General features: G+C 35.5%; 1 protein-coding gene across 2 annotated transcripts in view; it reads left to right on the plus strand.

Moving 5' to 3' along the window:
• The window catches only part of SLIT2 (slit guidance ligand 2), a 373,985-nt gene that overhangs the window by 216,647 nt on the left and 138,886 nt on the right, over window positions 1-18,452 (plus strand). For both annotated transcript variants that reach the window (XM_049630375.1, XM_049630377.1), the window contains exons 5-6: window positions 4,271-4,342; window positions 16,699-16,770. In XM_049630375.1, coding sequence (XP_049486332.1) covers window positions 4,271-4,342; window positions 16,699-16,770 — 144 coding nt within the window. The remainder of the gene's footprint in view (window positions 1-4,270; window positions 4,343-16,698; window positions 16,771-18,452) is intronic.

Consider the following 18,452-nt stretch of genomic DNA (forward strand, 5'->3'; position numbering starts at 1 on the left):
TTTCTTTCTTTCTTTCTTTCTTTTTTTAGAGAGAGACAGTGGGAGCAGGGGAGGGGCAGCGTGAGAGGGAAAATCTCAAGGAGCTTCTCCACTGTCAGCACAGAGCCTGATGTGGGGCTCGAACTCACGAAACTGTGAGATCATGACCTGAGCCAAAATCAAGAGTTGGATGCGTAACCCACAGAACTACTCACACACCCCAAAAACAATCCCATTCTATTTTGAAAGCGGCTTGAGTTCATCAAAATGCCAGTGACAGATTTCTTTGATCTTATAGATCACCTTTCTCAGTTACTGCTCATGTTTTACCTACCATATACTATCTTTGTTGTCACCAAACTATGTGATACATTATATCACATCTTTCTAACTAGATTTAAAAACTTCTGAAACCAAACTTACAATGGACACTGCAAATTGGTCTTCTGATTTCCCAGTTGTATTAACACTACCTTTAATATAATTTCAAAATAACTTGTTTCTGTTCTGTCTCCCTTGGCTAATTCATATCCACATATAACCCACTTCTGAGTTTTGGTTCTTCGTGCATCTGATACTACTCTTCATCTTTTCCACGTTTTTTGTCTATACAGTGGGAGAGATGATGCAGCTATTAACTGACCCATGGTAAGCAAGTGATAAATATATTAAGGGTTTTTTATACTGTTTGACATTCTTACTACCCTTTCCCCAACTAGGGTAGAAGTCTTGTATCTAGTCTTCCAACTTCCAGCTTCCAGCTGAATTTATCTAAGGTAGAGTCTCTGCCCTGCTCTTGTCTACCACCCTTCCCTCCCCACCATTGTGTGCTGAAATAAGAACTCACTTCTCAATTGCTACCAAAAAGTTTACTCATCACACCCGTGATTTGTCCTTCGGACCTCATCTCCTATTATTCCACTATGTATGTTGTACCTTTTAAGCAAATCAAACCAAATGCTATTCTCATAAAACGTTCTATGTTTTTTTTCAATTCCGTATTTTGCATGTGCCCTTTATTTCACTACACATGCTATCTCCCGCTCCTTTGCCTTTACATCTTGATATGTTCATGCTGTCTTTTTTTTTTTACTATGCTTTCTTGCTTTTCAGACTCACAATAGTTGTTTAAATCTCTCAGTTGGCCTTCTATTTGGCTACTTGCCTTATCGTCTTTACTGAATTTGAAAATTCCTGAAGCCAGGAAATGGGCTTTTACCCAACTCAGTAGTTCTTGCAACGTAAGCCAATACCTTGCTGCTGTTGTAGATATTAAATAAATATATGTTGGATTAAAATAACTGCTAACCTCCACCTGATTATATACAGAAAGTGTAAGTCATTATTCTTACACAATCTAATCCATCATTTTTCAAGTGATATACACCAGAGGCTAAGATAAGTTAAAGAAAGCCTTTTACGTTTTAGGGCATAGGAAGGACATACTGAGATTAAGTAGCCCCTTGCATCATCTCTAGAATTCTTCAAATCCTGACTCAGTATTTGTCTGTATTTCTTATACATTTACTTAAATCATCTCAGGGCACCTGGGTGGCTCAGTCGGTCATGCATCTGACTTCGGCTCAGGTCATTATCTCATGGATCATGAGTTTGAGCCCCACATCGGCCTCACTGCCGTCAGTGCAAACCCATTTCAGATCCTCCGCCCCCTCTGTCTACCCCTCCCATGCTTGCACTCTCTCAAAAAATAAATAAATATAAAAAACAAGCAATTTGTCTCATTTTTCAGCACTAATAGCTTACATTTCTGAAGCATAATTTCCTTTCCTATAGAACCAGGATAATATTAACTACTTGTCAAGATGGTTATGGGGATTAGAGGAAATACAGATCATATGTGATAATATGTTATTTCTAAAAAAAAATGATTGCATACCATAGGTACTGAAAATTTGTTGTTTCTTTTCCTGTCATTGTTGAACATGGCCCACTTAACTGAAGGGGCCTGGGATCCAGAACTGAAGTTGCCTGCCCTAGTGAACTGGGCAGTGACCCTGTAGAATAAGTCTGGGAAGAGTCTAGTTGTAGGAGGTGGGGGGACAGCCACACATAAACCACTGACCTAGGGTAGTAAAGAGACTCTGAGATTGACAGTTGACAGTTTCTCATTCTTTCGTGAAAAGAAAAGTGTTAGCAGTATAAAACCGTTCCGTGTCCTAGAATTCTGCTGATGGTACTCAGAAGCTTCTAGTAAAATCCGTTTTAGAAGGAATAGTCTTCGACTGTGCATTCCAGTTTGTTCAGTGATATCTTTCTGAACCACCTAATATCATCCCTCTACCTTTCCTCCCACCTCACACTCTCCCCATTGAGAACAAGACCGGAGAAAAACTGCAGGTGGCGGATGAAATGGCCCACCTGGCTGGATGGGAAAACTTCAGAGCTTGGAAAGCCGGCAAGGTCCGAAGAAAACATCTCTGCCATTTTTATTCACCTACAGTCTCCACGGCAGTCTTTGTCTTTGGAGAAACAGAGAGATACAAGTGATGAAAAAACAGAGAATTGACAGAGACACAGCAGTGAAATCACTACTGTTGGTTTTCAGTGGGGCATGGCAGATTCACATTTGCTTGGCTTCAATCATTTTCCCTTTTCATTTCTTCTCACTTTCTGATTTTTCTTTCTCCACTGTCTCTCTTTACCTTCTCCTTGCTCCATAGCTTCCTTTCAGTACAGTTGCCTGCATCCAGGCTGTTAAATATACACTGTTAAACATTCTTAACCTGATGTAATTAAGGGAAGGAAGTCCGTCTGAATCAATGACAAGCTGGAGAAATAAGCAATTTTTAAGGAAATGAAGTTTTATTACTCTTAGCGATATACTGAAACTATTGAAAGCAGTTAACAGAGTTACATCACTTAGGAAATGGATGACTGACTTAACTCCCACATAAGCACATATTGTAAATTTACTGTTTGAAATAAAATGTGTGTTTTGCTTTTTTTTTAAAGACCTTTCCTCCTTGAATAGACTAACATTTATTTCTTTACAAATTGCTTAGCAAACATTTTTTTTTTTTTAATTTGAACATTGTGGATGTTGAGATATGAATGCAAATCTCGGGTGTTTAAAATTTGGTGCTAATGAGGTCAAGACCACACACTAAATCTCTCTATCTGCCAGTTATCTCTGTTGCATGGTCACAAGTATGTGAACAAAAAGCTCTGATCATAAAGACGCGTTAGGGGAGAGGATGTGGATGAATCCATCCAATATACCTCCACGTAATTGGAAAATGGCTCTGTTGTCATCAGCTGTGATTCCGTGGTTAGTAGCTTCATCTTTCTTAATGAGCATCAGTTATCTTAGAATTTGAAAGATAATTTTAGCACCATCACTGTTAATCTAATAACCTATTCATTTGATATTTCAACTTTCTGCTTTGTGGTAGTGTTAACTTAAAATTAGATGAGCATTTTCTGTTTTCAGTGATAGTTTTTGCATCTATATTTATATCCTACTTGTTAAGGCTAATACTGTGTGAGCTCATACAATTGCATCTGAACTCCGAGCAAAAAATAATGATCCGTTTCATGAGATGAGTGATTTTTACAGACTTCTCATTCCAACTGAAAGGGTGCTTTTTTCCCTTTCATTAAAATGTATTTCTCAATTAAATTAAAATGCAAATATAGACAGTCTGTGTTTATGGTTTTAATAGAATTATTGAAAGAAGGTTTTAAATCAACCTGCTGTTAATATTTTATGCAGGAACTGTTGGTTTTATTGTTGGGCCAGGACTGCCATGTTCCATTTTCAAGATTACTTAAAGCGTTGTGAAAACTTAATCATATTGCCCAGGTTTTATCAGTTTTTGGCCACTCTTCTCTAGGATATTAAAATGGACCTCTTTCCTTTATGCTTTGTAAGTTATGCCAGTGATGTTGGAGGAGTATCAAGTACTAAAACTTTAGAATCCCTTGAAACTGAGTGATGACAAATTTACTATTTGTTTTTCAATAAATAGTTTATTGCACAGAATTGAATCAACTCAAATTTAAGAGAACCATATTTTGTAATTTATTATTAAATTAAAGATCTGGAAAAATACTTCAAGAAACCATTTCTTTAAACCTTTTAATTTATATTATAAATATAAAATATTTGTATTAGAAATTATATCCAATGATACGGACTTAATTATGATCCTATTAGGATTGCTTTAGCTTTTTTTTTAAGAAGTGTTTTATCATTTGTCAAGCACATGGATTAAAATCATTTTTAAATAATATTTTATAACTTGACCTTTATCCTTTTTGTCATTTTTAGTGATCTCAGTGAAAACCAAATTCAGGCAATTCCAAGGAAGGCTTTCCGTGGGGCAGTTGACATTAAAAATCTGTAAGTATTTTTTTTTTCTGGTTTATACTGTTGCTGTAAACATTATCTGTTTTCAGAGTTAAATATATATTGAATAATGCATCAGAAAAAAAGTGAAAGGCCTATTTATCTTTATGCTTGCTTAGGAGAGCTTGTAACAATAAGTTTTAAATTGCTCTGACAAGGTATCTGGAGACATTCTCATGTAAAAGTTGTCTTGCATCTGAAGTTAGTATCAAATTCATTCTTCTAAACTTTGTGATTAATCTTGTGAAATCTCAAGAAATGATTTGATTAAAAGGTATTTGCATTGTATTTTCTTTGCTTTTACTGTCAATGTACTTCATTAACTCCCTTTTCTGTTGTTATCAGTGTTTATTGGAAATGCAGAACATAAGCTATTTTTTTCTGGAAAGAGTAGATAATATTTTCTTGTTAGAGGTGCCTGCAGCCTGGAGCTATAGTTTTTTTTATCGCTTTTAGATCACTGTTTTCATTACATGCCAAAAGGGTGAGAATGAGAAAATTATGTCTTTCCCTTTGTGTGAATATTTTTCTTACATATTTTTCCCCTTGTATCTTTATAAAAGTATATGTGTATAATCTCCTTTTCAAAGAAGGGGGAAAAAAGCATGAGGAAGAAGGAAATTGTATTTCTGTATTTTCCCTTGAGAAATCTAGTGTCTTGTATAGAAGTGTTTTTTTGTAAGTGCCTATAGCTTTGAAGATACATATCAAATTGAAGATTTCAGGGACAATCCTAATTTTGTCAATATGTGTGTTTTATAAATTTTTATAAAGTTTAAAATACTATGCAAGCCTTTGAAAATGATGGGTTTTTTATTGGCTGCAAATGCTAGGACTTTAAATGTTGTCCTTAGCTTTTACATGAGTTTGGAATGTAGTGGGGAAAAAGCCCCTATGTGCTGAGATTAACTAACAGGAATTCAATATTTCTTAGCTAGTGATAAACAGCGCAGGCACTTTTCAAGAATTAACTTATATTCAGCATTCTCCATGGTGGGTTACAACACTACTTTTCCAGTAGGGAAAGTGAGACAGGTGTTTTCTGTCATCAAAGAGGAGGACTGTTTATAAAGCTTCAAGTTTTGGCCTCTACATCTTCTCTTCCACATAAATGTTTTTTGTTTAAAATTTGTACTTTCTAGGGGAACCTGGGTGGCTCAGTCGGTTAAGCGTCTGACTTCGGCTCAGGTCATGATCTTGCGGTTTCTGAGTTTGAGCCCCGCATTGAGCTCTATGCTGACAGCTCAGAGCCTAGAGCCTGCTTCCGATTCTGTGTCTCCCTCTCTCTCTGCCCCTCCCCTGTTCACACTCTGTCTCTCAATAAAAAATAACCGTTAAATTTTTTTTTTTAATTTGTACTTTCTAGATGTACAGGTAAGGACAGAAAAATACAAACTTCTAGATACAAACTTCAGAACCATTGAAATTCTAGCCCTAGGTTTTCATGGATGTTTACATGTGAAGGGGATTTTATTTGCTTTCTTTTTATCTTTTCTTGCTAGGCCCCTTGCTAGGGGAAGTCTTCAGGGAGATTCTGTGATGTAAGATGTTCAAAACTAACTTTGTATACTGTGTGTACTGTATACTTTGTATACTGTGTCTGATCCTATAAAGATCCCAATATAGCACCTACTCAGGTCGCCTATATGTCACTTAAAAGGATAGTCATGACTACAGTTGACCACCCTCTGGGAATGCCACTAGCAATCTTACAATAGTATTATCTCTAAATCCTTAAAACAGGTGGCTTTTAATCTTCTTAGTAAAGATATTCAGGGAATTCACGTGTATAAGTAACCTATAGTCCATATTTAAGGATGCATTTGGGAATGGGATACCAGTCATCATGGGATTCCTTCTTATGTCCTCTTCATTTATCCTTTTTAAAGACTGTGGTTTTAAAAATTCAGACATAAAAAAGAAAGTGAAATGTTAGCCATTGTGCTATATTGATTTAACAGGATTTTGAAACACTTTTATCCCCCATGTGCATTATATACATAATAACTGCCGTGTTTTTAGACATGACAAATTGGCAAACTCCACTGAGTCTTAGTTTTACTTTTGTAAAGTGAATATGATAATTGCTTGGGTTTGTTGTGATTATTAGGGAAAGAAGATATGTGAAAGACCTTTTGGTAAAATGCTGTAATATAGAGTGTATCATTTCATTCTGTAAGTATTCACTAATCAACTTCTAGAAGTTGGCCCTTAAAAAGGGATAGCAAAAAGGCAGGAAAGAAGAACATGAAGTAATTTGCAGTATTGGGCATGGGTAAGACAGGTTTGTGTCTATTCTGGGTCCATTAACCATGGGGCTAATAAGTGGAAAAGGAAAATATAGCAGAAAGCACTAAATATACACAAGACCCTGATTTAAAAACAAGATACTATGTGCTGTAGGTGCCAGGCAAAGAGAGAGATAAGAAATATTGCTTGAGGTCATCAGGGAAATCTGTAGGAAACAGTTTCTGAAAGAAAACCTAAAGGAATCTTCAAGGATGTTGGTTTGTGTTACGTGTTGGTGAGTAACAGCAGATAAGGGTGGATTGAGGAAGTTAGAATTTTTTAAAGAAACTGTGCAAAGTTAGAATTGATTTCCACAATCCTCACTGCCTTCCATGCAACGGTGTCAAAGGCCATGAGAGCAACACTGAAATACCACAATGCACTTCTAGCTTTATTTAATTAATCAGAATCATAGCTACAATTTAATAGAATTTTACACTTAAAAGGCATGTTTCTATAATTAAGACATAGTTCAAACCACATTGTTTAAAAAAAAAAAGTCCAGGTTCAGGGGGCTTTTTATGAAGATTAGTTTTATCGTTAAAAGTTAAGAAAGATGCCTGGTAAAATATGTTAGAGCTGAGGGTAAATTTTAATTCATATTATTATTAAAGGCAAATATCGGTCATCAAATAATGACTCCATAAAAGCCCAGAAGTATTAATATTAATATTATTGATATTCAGCATGGGAAAGACAGGTATAACACTTTGTCCTTTTCGTCATTCCACTGTATGCATTTACAATTTGGACAGTCCTGCATGGTGGATGGCTACTGTTCCAAGTCATTCAGAGAGTAAAACAGAAACAAGAAGGCTAGACTGAAGGAATATGTCCCTTAGCTGCGTTACGATGTTAACCACGATATTTTGTATAGGGCTGTCTAAATGCCCAGTCTGATGCACTGTAACAGGTTGATTGGATTTACCACATTCAGGCCTTATTCAGAGCAAATTCCAGTTAACAGAAGATTTTCACTGGAAGCACTTACTTTAATCTTGTGGATTGGCTAAATATGCTCATGGCGGCATCTTGACAATATGAAACTGATGCTGTGGAAATTTTGCAAATTAGCAGATCTTATTCCTCTTCCTTCAGGCAAGCCACATGAATACTATTCTAGGCAGATGGACATTTATCTTGCTCTTAAACATCTCCAGGGAGGAATTCTCGTAACTTTTTTGCTTATCGCTATTAATTTCTTAACTGGAATAAAACCCTGTATATTTTATTTTTGTTACTTCATTTTCTCCAGCTGCAACTTAAACTGTTTTCTTTTTCTTGACATTTTAGATGGTGAGATCTGAGAATAACAAGATCATATTAAAATATCAACTAAATTACAATGTTTGTAATAGTCACTGGCAGCGCTTTCCCATAGAATTTACATCTGTTTTTAAATTCTCCAGTTAAGTATGAATTAAAGTATTGATACCATATTATTACCAACTGATGTGCCACCAAAATGATAATCAATGTGTATAGGACTTTTCTTTATAAATTTTGTATATGTATTTAATATATTCAACACTGATGCAGGAAAGCCTTTTTGCCTCCTGATCAAATTTTGAATGAAAACACGTTATATTATTTAAACTATTTTTTTAGAGGTATCTGTGAGATATTTCCATTTAATTGAGTAATTTAGGAGAATATTTAAATTAAACCCTCCTTTATTGCTGAGACTTGTGAACTTATTCTCTAAGCAGGTACCTAATGGGAATAAAGATTTTTCAAGTCTTTTGTTTTCATGATAAAACATTCCTAGTTAGAGTTATCCCAAGATTTGAGAAAAAAACTGTACAAATCAATGAACTTAAAATTAAGTAGATTGCTAGTTGCTCTTCACCTCACAAAAGTAAACTTTAATGTATTTTTAGTTTCTTTAGTGAGTGCACCATAAACACTTAAAATAGTTAAATTCTGGGCTCCTGGGTGGCTCAGCTGGTTGAGCTTCCAACTTCCGCTCAGGTCATGATCTCGTAGTTAATGAGTTTGAGCCCCACTCAGCTCTCTGCTGTCAGTGTAGAGTCCATTTCAGATCCTCTGCCCCCCTCTCTCACTGCTCTCCCCCTCCCTCTCTGTGTCTCAAAAATAAATATTATAAAAAATAGTTAAATCTCAACACATATTCTTTTAGACACCCTTGTAAATAAAGTAAATCACACTTGCTTATTCTTCTTTCGTTTCGCAGTACTCCCTCAAAATGTACTCTATGTTCTAGTCAAACTGTAATGTTTATCGTTTTTAAGTAAATTTATGTCTTTCCCATTTGCTTGCATTATCCAATTCCCTTAACCCTATATCTCATACCCACCTTTGGCAGGAAGATTGCCTCTTGGTAAAAAACAGGTTAGGCAAAAATATTTATAGTTATCTTTCTTTAACATACATTAATTTATAAACAAAGGTCAGGTTACAAGATGATTTAGTTTTGTTTTCTTTGAACAAGTTATCATATTATTTGGGAAACAAATATGTACAGCCATGGCTTTGTAGGAAACACTCACCCAATGTGGGTTGCAATGGTTATTGGCAATAAGAAGATTTGGCAAATGGGAAAGACAGAGTTAATCCATATGCTGTTATATAGCTATTTATATTATTTAGAAATTTCATTTTTTTCTGGAACTCTGTCATCTTTGACTTATTTTATCACTATCTCAATTAATACTCATAGAAGAAAAATTCACTATTCCATACTAGGGAGACAGAAAGACTTCTGTATTTTACTTAATTTTATACACTTCTTTAGTTTTAATTTCTTTAATATTTATTTATTTTTGAGAGAGAGAGAGAGTGTGTGTGTGTGTGAGAGAGAGACAGAGAGAGAGAGACAGAGAGAGAGTGGGGGTAGGGCAGAGACAGAGAGAGAGAGAGACAGAGAGAGACAGAATCCAAAGTAGGCTCCAGGCTCTGAGCTGTCAGCACAGAGCCTGATGTGGGGCTCGAACCCACAAACTGCAAGATCATGACCTGAGCCAAAGTTGGATGCTTAACTGACTGAGCCACCCAGGTGCCCTGTACACTTTCCTAGTTTTAAATACCTCTCTGTTGGATACTTCATAACAATAAGGAAACTAGTGTTGTTCACATATTATAGAATCAATATGTAATAATTAGAAGAGTATATTATATATTTTACAATGCAAATGTAAGACTTCAGCTTTTTGTCATTTAAGTTGTCATAGTTGCAAACTGTCTGCTATAATCAGCTAGTTTTCATGTTTAATTCATTACATTTCTTACCATATTATATACTTAGCTTATTATCATAAAAATAGGCGTGCCTGAGTGGCTCAGCGGGCTGAACCTCTGACTTTTTATTTCAGCTCAGGTCATGATCTCGTGGTTTGTGAGATTTCATGCCTGCTTGGGATTGTCTCTCTCCCTCTCTCTCTGTCCCTCCCCTCTCACACGTGTGTGCTTTCTCTTTCTCTCTCTCTCAAAATAAATAAGCTTAAAAATAAATAAATAAGTAAAATTCACTGTTATCAAATTTAAATGATTTCTTTTAGTCCCCCAGCTTCTTGAGTGTTTTCAGTAAACCTGAGGCTGAAGACACTTTGAAAGGGGAGGTTGGTTTCTCACTCAAGGGGCTTGCTATCCTTCGTGTTAGATTAAATGTCACAGGTCTTCAGTGGGATGTAGAACCTTCTGAACAAACTTGTATAGATGGCTTTTCATTTAGAAAGATCGTAAATGAACTTGAGTTTCATTTCAATAAACAGAGCTCCCTTTAACACCCAGAATGTTGTCTATAGACAGGGATTAACCAGTGGTTGTCTGGGTACTTACATGTAAAATACGCTAGGAACTCAGGCAATGCTATTAGTACCCCGGGAACTGTCCGTGGTCCTGTAACTTGTCTGGTTTGCATTCACTCTAAAGGCATACTGAATTCTGATAATCCCCAACAACTATGATCACGTTTGCGTGATCAACAGTCTCTCCAACTTTTCATTTTGCTCTGTCTCCAGGTGCATTAGCATTTTTTCTTCAACGATGTCATTTTCTTATGTAAAAATGAATCTATATGACATATCTTCATAAACACTTTCCAGAACAAAATAAAACAAACAAAACACAAGAGTATCTGATTGGAAATCCAATTCACATATGTATAAAATAAGAATTGGCGTGATCTTTCTGAAACTGTCGTGTTGTCCTGGAGATAGAACAGATCTTTAGTTTTCTTGCTTCTCCAACCCTAAACAGGCACACTTTGCTACATCTGAACTATTACAGTAGTCTGCTAATTGGATTTTGATCTCCAGTCTATATTCTCATTAGATAATTTTAACACTGCAGACAGATTTGTTTTTATAAAGCATTGTCTTTTTTGTCCCATCACTGTCTCGTTCAGAATCATTCAGCTTATTAACAATAACAACACTTTGTATGGGCACTATGGCAAAGCCTTGGGGATATAGTAGAATATTGTCATAGTTCTATAGGTTCTGAAGAATATAGACTCTTTCCTGAAAGAGCAGTGACTTCTATTAATGGCATAGTCTCTTTAGATGTTCTGACTAGGCCTAGCATTCTGCCATCCACCCAGGGTCCCAGCCCCCTCTCCTACCGAATCTACACAAGCTTTTTGCTCAAGCCAGAATGGCCCCTCTCTAGCAAGTATTCACGGTGAACATTGTAGACCTTTTGCTTACAACTGCTCTTGATGGAGTCTTTTCCCTCCAGAGGGAAGACACATTTTTATTTTCTGTCTTTCTGGATTCTACCTGTTTTTTAAGGTTCAAGTTTCTTCCTTCCTCACACATGACTACTTTGGCCCAGGGTAATCTGTTCCTTCCCTGACATTCTGTAATACTCTTTATATGCTGCATTCTGCCTTGAAATTTGGCCATCAGAGATTTAACTGAAACTTTCATATGCAGAATGAACAGCTCTTTCCCTAGACACTTACTTTGTGAGGGAGGGCTTCAGCAATACATAGATTTAAATTTGAATCAAGATTTCACCACATATTTACTACCTACTTTGAATAAGTTATTGTACTTCTGTGAGCCTCATTTTTTTCATCTGTAAAATCAGAATGATGATAACATTTACCTTTTCAAGTTATCATGAGGAATACTGAGATGGCATCTCTACAGACCCTGCCACTTGCTATGCATTCAATAAATGTAACGAATTATTATTGTCAGTTGCAGTTTCTACCCCCTCTTATTAGTTTGCAAGAGTTCCTAGAACATGAAGGGCAACTTAATTTTTCCTCCATTTTCTGATACCACTTTATTTAGAGCTTATCTTTTTGCTTTTCCTCAATAAATTAGCAAGTGGATATAACTTTATACCATAGATTATTTCAATAAAAACTGAGATTCTTTATTCCTGTGCAAAAATAATAATTTAAAAAGAAAAAAAAAAAGAAAGAAAAAAGAAAAAAAACCCACAACATTGTGCTTGAAAGGTTACAGAAGGGTTAAATTCCCAAATAACAAATTATTTTACATTCCTCAGGATAATCCTTATCTTGGTTGTTTTATTCACTAATACCTGAGTTAGCACTGATTTGTTTTTATGCTGAGGTTAAATGACATGGTTGCTGAAACTTCTGCCTACAGTGTTCACTTATATGGGTCAATTTATATTATTCTTATGTTCTCGATACATTATAACCTAAATTTGTACTACTTCTTAAAGAGTCATTATTGGCATAGGATTTGTATATTTAGGCACTCATATTGACTTGAATTTTATATACACGAGGGAAGAAATAGAACAGATCGTGCCCATATCCTTAGAGCATTCTTTTTCTTTTCCTCCCATTTTATTTATATGTTTTATCAGGGTTCTTTCCAAATGGCATAATGTTGTTACTACCTCCTATTGATTTTAATCATTTTGATGTATTTTAAGTGAACTAAACTTCTGGAGTTTGCCACTCATAGTAGTATGACTATGAACTAAACTTTCTAGTACCTAAAGTATTTCTAGTATTCTCTAGTATTCTAGTATTTCTCTAGTATTTCTAGTACCTAAAAAACCCTCGAAAACCAGAGCATATTTTGTTGAAAGACTGAGATACTCTGACTTTAAAGTTATTAAAGACATTTTATGTTCAGCATTGTTTCAGAGTTAAGTAAATTTTACGGTGTTCTAATTCTTACAAAAAGAAAATAAATTAGTAATAAGATTTTACTGCTTGGACGCTGAAGTGACACATGAAATTTTCTATGGGTAAGGACAAAACCAACCGCAGTTAATGCAGGAATGTGAGTTTTATATATGTGATTCAAACAGTATGGTATCCAAATTTTAATAACAGAAAACAGGAAATTCCTGAAAAAAAAAAACCATAAAGGTAACAGAATGCAGTATCTCCGGTTATATTTCAGTATGCCAAGTAAGCAAATGTTCGATCTTTCTGTCTTTTATGTGCCCATATCTAAAATTGGTATTTCGCAGCACTATATGAATATATATATATATATATATATATATATCTAGAATTAATCCAAATATGAAACTAGACTAAATTTTTTTTAGTGTTAAAGACAATCAGATCAGGTTTAGAAATTTTACATGTGTGAGGCACAGAGTCATACCGCCAGATAAAGAGATTCTTGTGCGTTACCCAAGACTACATTTACCAGTAGCAGGAAAAGTTAAACCGAGCAGGCTAGTGTTACTTGAGGAGATCAGAGTACAAGTGGTTAGGAATGAAAAGATCATCATAGAATGTTAATCCTGAGAGAGACCTCAAAGGTTTCCATTCTTTTTAACATCATCATTTTCGTAAAATTAAAGATAAAGCACTTGGTTCAAAACACACACTTACAAACTAAGACAGTGAAGGATCAGACGGAGATAGAATTTGGAATTCACACAGAAACAGAGGAGCCAGGACGTAGGAAGTACGGGAGAGAAGACACAGAAGTCTGTGCTAAGACACGTCGGCCGAAGGTCTGAAAGGTATCACCGATAATACTATCTGTACCATTCTTTCTCCCCGGAAAATGAGAAAAGTGCTAGCTTGCTTCTCAATGGTACGTGACCCCTGTGCCAGGAAAGGATCCTGAAGCTGTCTCTGATGTATCTTAGTGCCCTCATTATCCAAAGATCAACAAATTTGCCCCGTGTTTGACTGAATAATTGTAACATTACTTTTTGGAGAAGTGGGGGGAAAAAAAAACCTCTCCTCTTACTAATTCCTTAATTCAGAATAATTTCATTGCACTATTGGAAATCCCATCTAAACAGAATCAACCTGTCACTAAATGCATGGCTGAGAACAGATCCTTTCCTATTTACAGACAGCAGAAGTGCCCGGGCTTTGCAGGGTAGTAGAGAAGGAAATGAAGTGGGAAAGAGAAAAGGAAAAAAAAAGTGCAGAAAAATAGTCCAGAAGCACTGAAATAAAGTATGCTTTTGCATAGTTTTGACAGTCTTTCTCTTGAATCATATACAGACAAGTGGAGGTTAGTGCAGAGAGATTTTCTCAGGAACAGTCAGAGCAGGCACAACACTTCATGTAAACACTCCTTTGGATTTAACAAAGTCCACCAATTGACGAAAAAATTATTTTGCTTGTCCTTTCATACGAGTGACTTTTTTCAAAAAAATACCTTTGTTCTCAGAAGATGCATGGCCTGAGATACGGTGCATTCAGAAAACTTTTAAGGAAAACTTTGGTCCTATGAGAGCCAGATATTCTTAATGCTTTAGCACCAAGAAGGACTTAAGTTTCTGCTAAGAATCAGAAGAAGCCTGTAACCATGAGCCATGTAGAACAGGGGTGAAATTACCAACTTTTCGGCAGCATCTCAACTTCTGATGGTATAGGGAAATCTGCTTTTCTGTCCCTGTAGAACGAGAGTCGCTTGAGTGCTTTCTGGCATGCTAGGGCTTCCCCTTTGTGTATAGTATGCATGATTTAAAAGAAGCAGTGTCAGCACTGATTTATACATTGACAGCTAAGGATAATAAGATATGGGCAAACATACAGCTCACCCTTTTACAGATTAACCTGGAGACTGCATTAGGCAAATTTGATAGCATTAAAAGATTTTGCCAATTTGTCTGGAAACAATTTCTCTTTTGTAGTGTGTCAAGGGTAACACTTCATGCCATTGTACTAATTTAAATGGCTTTGATAAATTGTTCAAGAGGTTAGAGAATAGTAGTGTAGATATATATTTAGCACTTTAAAATAAAAAGGCTGTTAACTTAATTGTTAAATGAATTTAATCTGTAAAAATCAAAAGTGCCCAAGAATGGAAGTGTTTTCTTGGAACCACAGCATCCATATTACATCATGAAGCTTTAAAAGTCTTCTTAGAAAATAAAATTATACTTCTGCATTACTTCCTAATAACTAGAAATGCTTTAAGCTATTACAGCAGCATGGATGGTACCTATTATTTGGGGAAAGCCTTAGTTTATAAAAGCAATAAAAGCATATCTTCTCCAGAGTTGGTTTTTTTTTTTTATGTTGCATGTCCTAGATTGTACCATTTGCATGACATCAAGGTAGTCTTATGTCCCCTAGAGACCTTCTTAAAAATGAGATGTATATTTCATGAGACATTCTCTATGTACATAATTTCTAAAGTAAGGAATTTGAAGAGGCCCCTCTGAAAGTCAGTGGATTAAATCATTGCACCTTTATTCAGTATCCTTCTGAGAGAAACAGCTATTTTATAGGAATGTTTAAACAATTCTTTTTAAGAACACACCTCAAATGTAAATTAGCCCTTTTGGTGAATTTCGCACTTGAAACAAGGGCAAGATTCATTTGTATGAAGATCATAGTCTTACCCCTGTACATTTGCATTCCCTCCCAATTCATGAAGAACTGACAACTCACCTGACTAGTTCATCAAACATTTTGTTTCTGTCTCAAGTGAACCATTAAAATGCTCTTTCTTTACTGGAATAAGAATATCGCTAAGCAGCAAGCTACTAGTTTAAATAACAGCTGCTTATTTAAAAAAAAATTAAAACAATGTAAAGATAGGACAGATAGGATTTCATACTTATTAGCTGTTTATTTCAAACAAATAAATTCCTCCACATGGATAAAGGAAATTTTAGTTCCAGAAACAACTAGCAGGAAAAGCCAACTTAACCAAATTTGGAGCAACTTTGTTTTTGTTTGTTTGCTTGTTAGTTTTCATCTTTAAATTTTAACAAATAAGTGCTCAAACTACAAGAGAACATCCATTTGTTTGCATTTTGTATTATTTAGAAGCAACTGAGAAAGCTTTTAAACTTTTTGCCAAAGGTATATGTAGTGTTTTAATGATGTTGCTGCAGTATGTGTTCTTAGCATTTGGGGCTAAAATTAGCATCTTTGAGGAAAGTAAAAAAAAATCAATTTTTAATACTTTAAAAACTTCTGGAAATTTGGGAAGTTTCTTAATTGAAAAGTATGTCATATTTACAGTGCAGAGAATTCGCATATAATGAACAATTGCAAATCATGGGAATGGTGAATATTCACGTAGAACAAGACTGGCTTTCTAAAGTGTATTCCTGGTTGAGAATAGCAGGGAGGTGTGTGGGACCTCATTTCTCTCTCTTGACTGGGAGTTCTCGAAGGAAAACTGCTTTTAAAAGAAGGAAACCTAAAAGTAGTCTTGCTCTTTCTTGCCAAGGATAGTGAAATTAACATGCAGCTGGGCTTCTCTGATAAATGGATTCTGTTAGGTCACTGAGGGGGTGCATGTGACATTAAGTGATTTACAGTCCTTTACCTTAATGAAATTGTTTCAGCAAGATGACGCTGAAAGCTCTTAATGGATAGCTTTTCTTGATGTAATGAAATTGCATTCCTATGGCATTTAATATAAGGTGCAGTTATTATTTACTGGAGCTTTCCAAGGGCTGCTATTTGCACAGACAGTTCAGAACAAAAAGAGATTTCAGTAGCGGCACCGAGGCCAGAATGGCTTGTGACATTCTTAAGCGGATGAGTGTATTTCTGAGAGCATTTCAGTTAGTGCAGTCAGAGCTTCGGAGACCCTTCAGGAGACTTCTTTTCACCCAGCGCTGCTAGTCTCCAGCCTTTTACTTATATTCTTCTAATCTATTTACAGGCAACTGGATTACAACCAGATCAGCTGTATTGAAGATGGAGCATTTAGGGCTCTCCGGGACCTTGAAGTGCTGTAAGTATTGCTTATTTCTCTTACTCTTTTGAACGGGGGCTTTGTGTCTGGGGAGTGCTAATGTGGAAGCTTATCTGCTCGCTCGAAACCTAGCGTCAAAATGGTCTCTTATGAAGATACCTTAAATAACTCATGGGGAATATATGAGTTGAAATGTGTGTGTGCACAGCCGTGGGTATCATTTCTGCATATTTAGGCGAAAATGTCTATTTAAGGAGGACATTCAAATGTTCACAATACCATCTTTCAAGTGTTTCTCCTTGTAACAAAATATTCTCATTCAAAGGATTGGTGAGGCTCCCTAGAATTGCCAAATATTAGGATAAAAGCAGTTGTATAAGAAAAATTACAATAAAAAATGAACTTCTTAGTTTCTGATGAGTTGGGTTATTATATAGTTGCCATGCAATGGAAAGATGTTGTCTCATTTTAAAATGCCATTTTTAACCAGATAGCATCATTTTTGAAAGGTGATTCTAGAAATCTGCTTTTCTGATTCTAATAGGTTGCCCATTGGGTCCATTTTAAAGTCTTCACTACTGACTTAGGAAAGCACAGCACACAGACTTGAATTATAACTGGCATCCTCTCTCTTTCCTTACTGGGCAGACATGGCTGACAAAATGGGCTAGAGGCAATCCGGTAGTCTCTACAGACCTTTGACTTGATACAATAATTTTAATGGAATTATTATGATGAGAAATTATTTTAATGTAAACTAGAGTTACTCAAGCCGTTGAAGCTGCCTGTCCATTTCTGGAATTTTTTTTTTCCAGTCAGAGACTCACAAGTCTAGCTTTTTGAATATATTTACACATTTCTCCCCCCATATAAAATATTTTTCTGTGCTACAGTTCATCCCTGGCTAAATTTATTCAGAAATTCAAAAATTGACTTAAATGTTGAAGAGGTTTGGCAATTTTAGTCCATGTGGTAAAAGTTATCTGGGACTCGTGATATCCTTCCGGAAAAAAAAAAAAAAAAAAAAGATCCCATTACTTTATAAATTGAGTTTGAGGCACAGAATGGAATTCAGGAAAGAAAGTTTGAGGTCTCAACAAAATAGCTTATTTAATCAATATTTTATATATGATTTTGATTTTAATTGCAAGTAGATGTATAGAACTTGTAGCTGTGTCATGTGCAAAGTTACTGGTTATTTTTAAGGACTTAATGTAAGAGTTAGTTGATTGAGATAAATCGTGTTGTAAGATATATACTGTTGTCTACCCACATCATGAGAAGTCAGCCTTTCTTTCTGTTGGTAACAGCCTAATTTTTTCTATAGGAAACCTATTCAGAGTGCTTATCATACACATTGTATTTAATAACGCCACTAGTTGTGTTTCAGACCCATTAATATACAAAGCTCACTGTTGCTATTTCAGAGTCAGAATAGTTAGGATACAACTATGATTTCATGATAGCAGTCTGATGTCAAAACCATAGTCAGTGTCATAAACTTGGTATATGAAGAGACAACCCTGAGTGTTACTTAATTGAATGGAGCTGATCAGGCCAAGAATGTGTTACTAAGTAGGTGCTTCTAACTAGGAATAGGAATGACACCAAACATTTTATGGAAAATTTGCTGAATATTGTGGATGGACTAAAATCCCATAAAGTACTTTGTTATTCATTAAAAGAGCTTAAATAATTCACGTATAACACACACACAGACA

This window comes from Panthera uncia, chromosome B1 (genome assembly GCF_023721935.1).
Source record: "Panthera uncia isolate 11264 chromosome B1, Puncia_PCG_1.0, whole genome shotgun sequence".
Taxonomy (NCBI): Eukaryota; Metazoa; Chordata; class Mammalia; order Carnivora; family Felidae; genus Panthera; species Panthera uncia.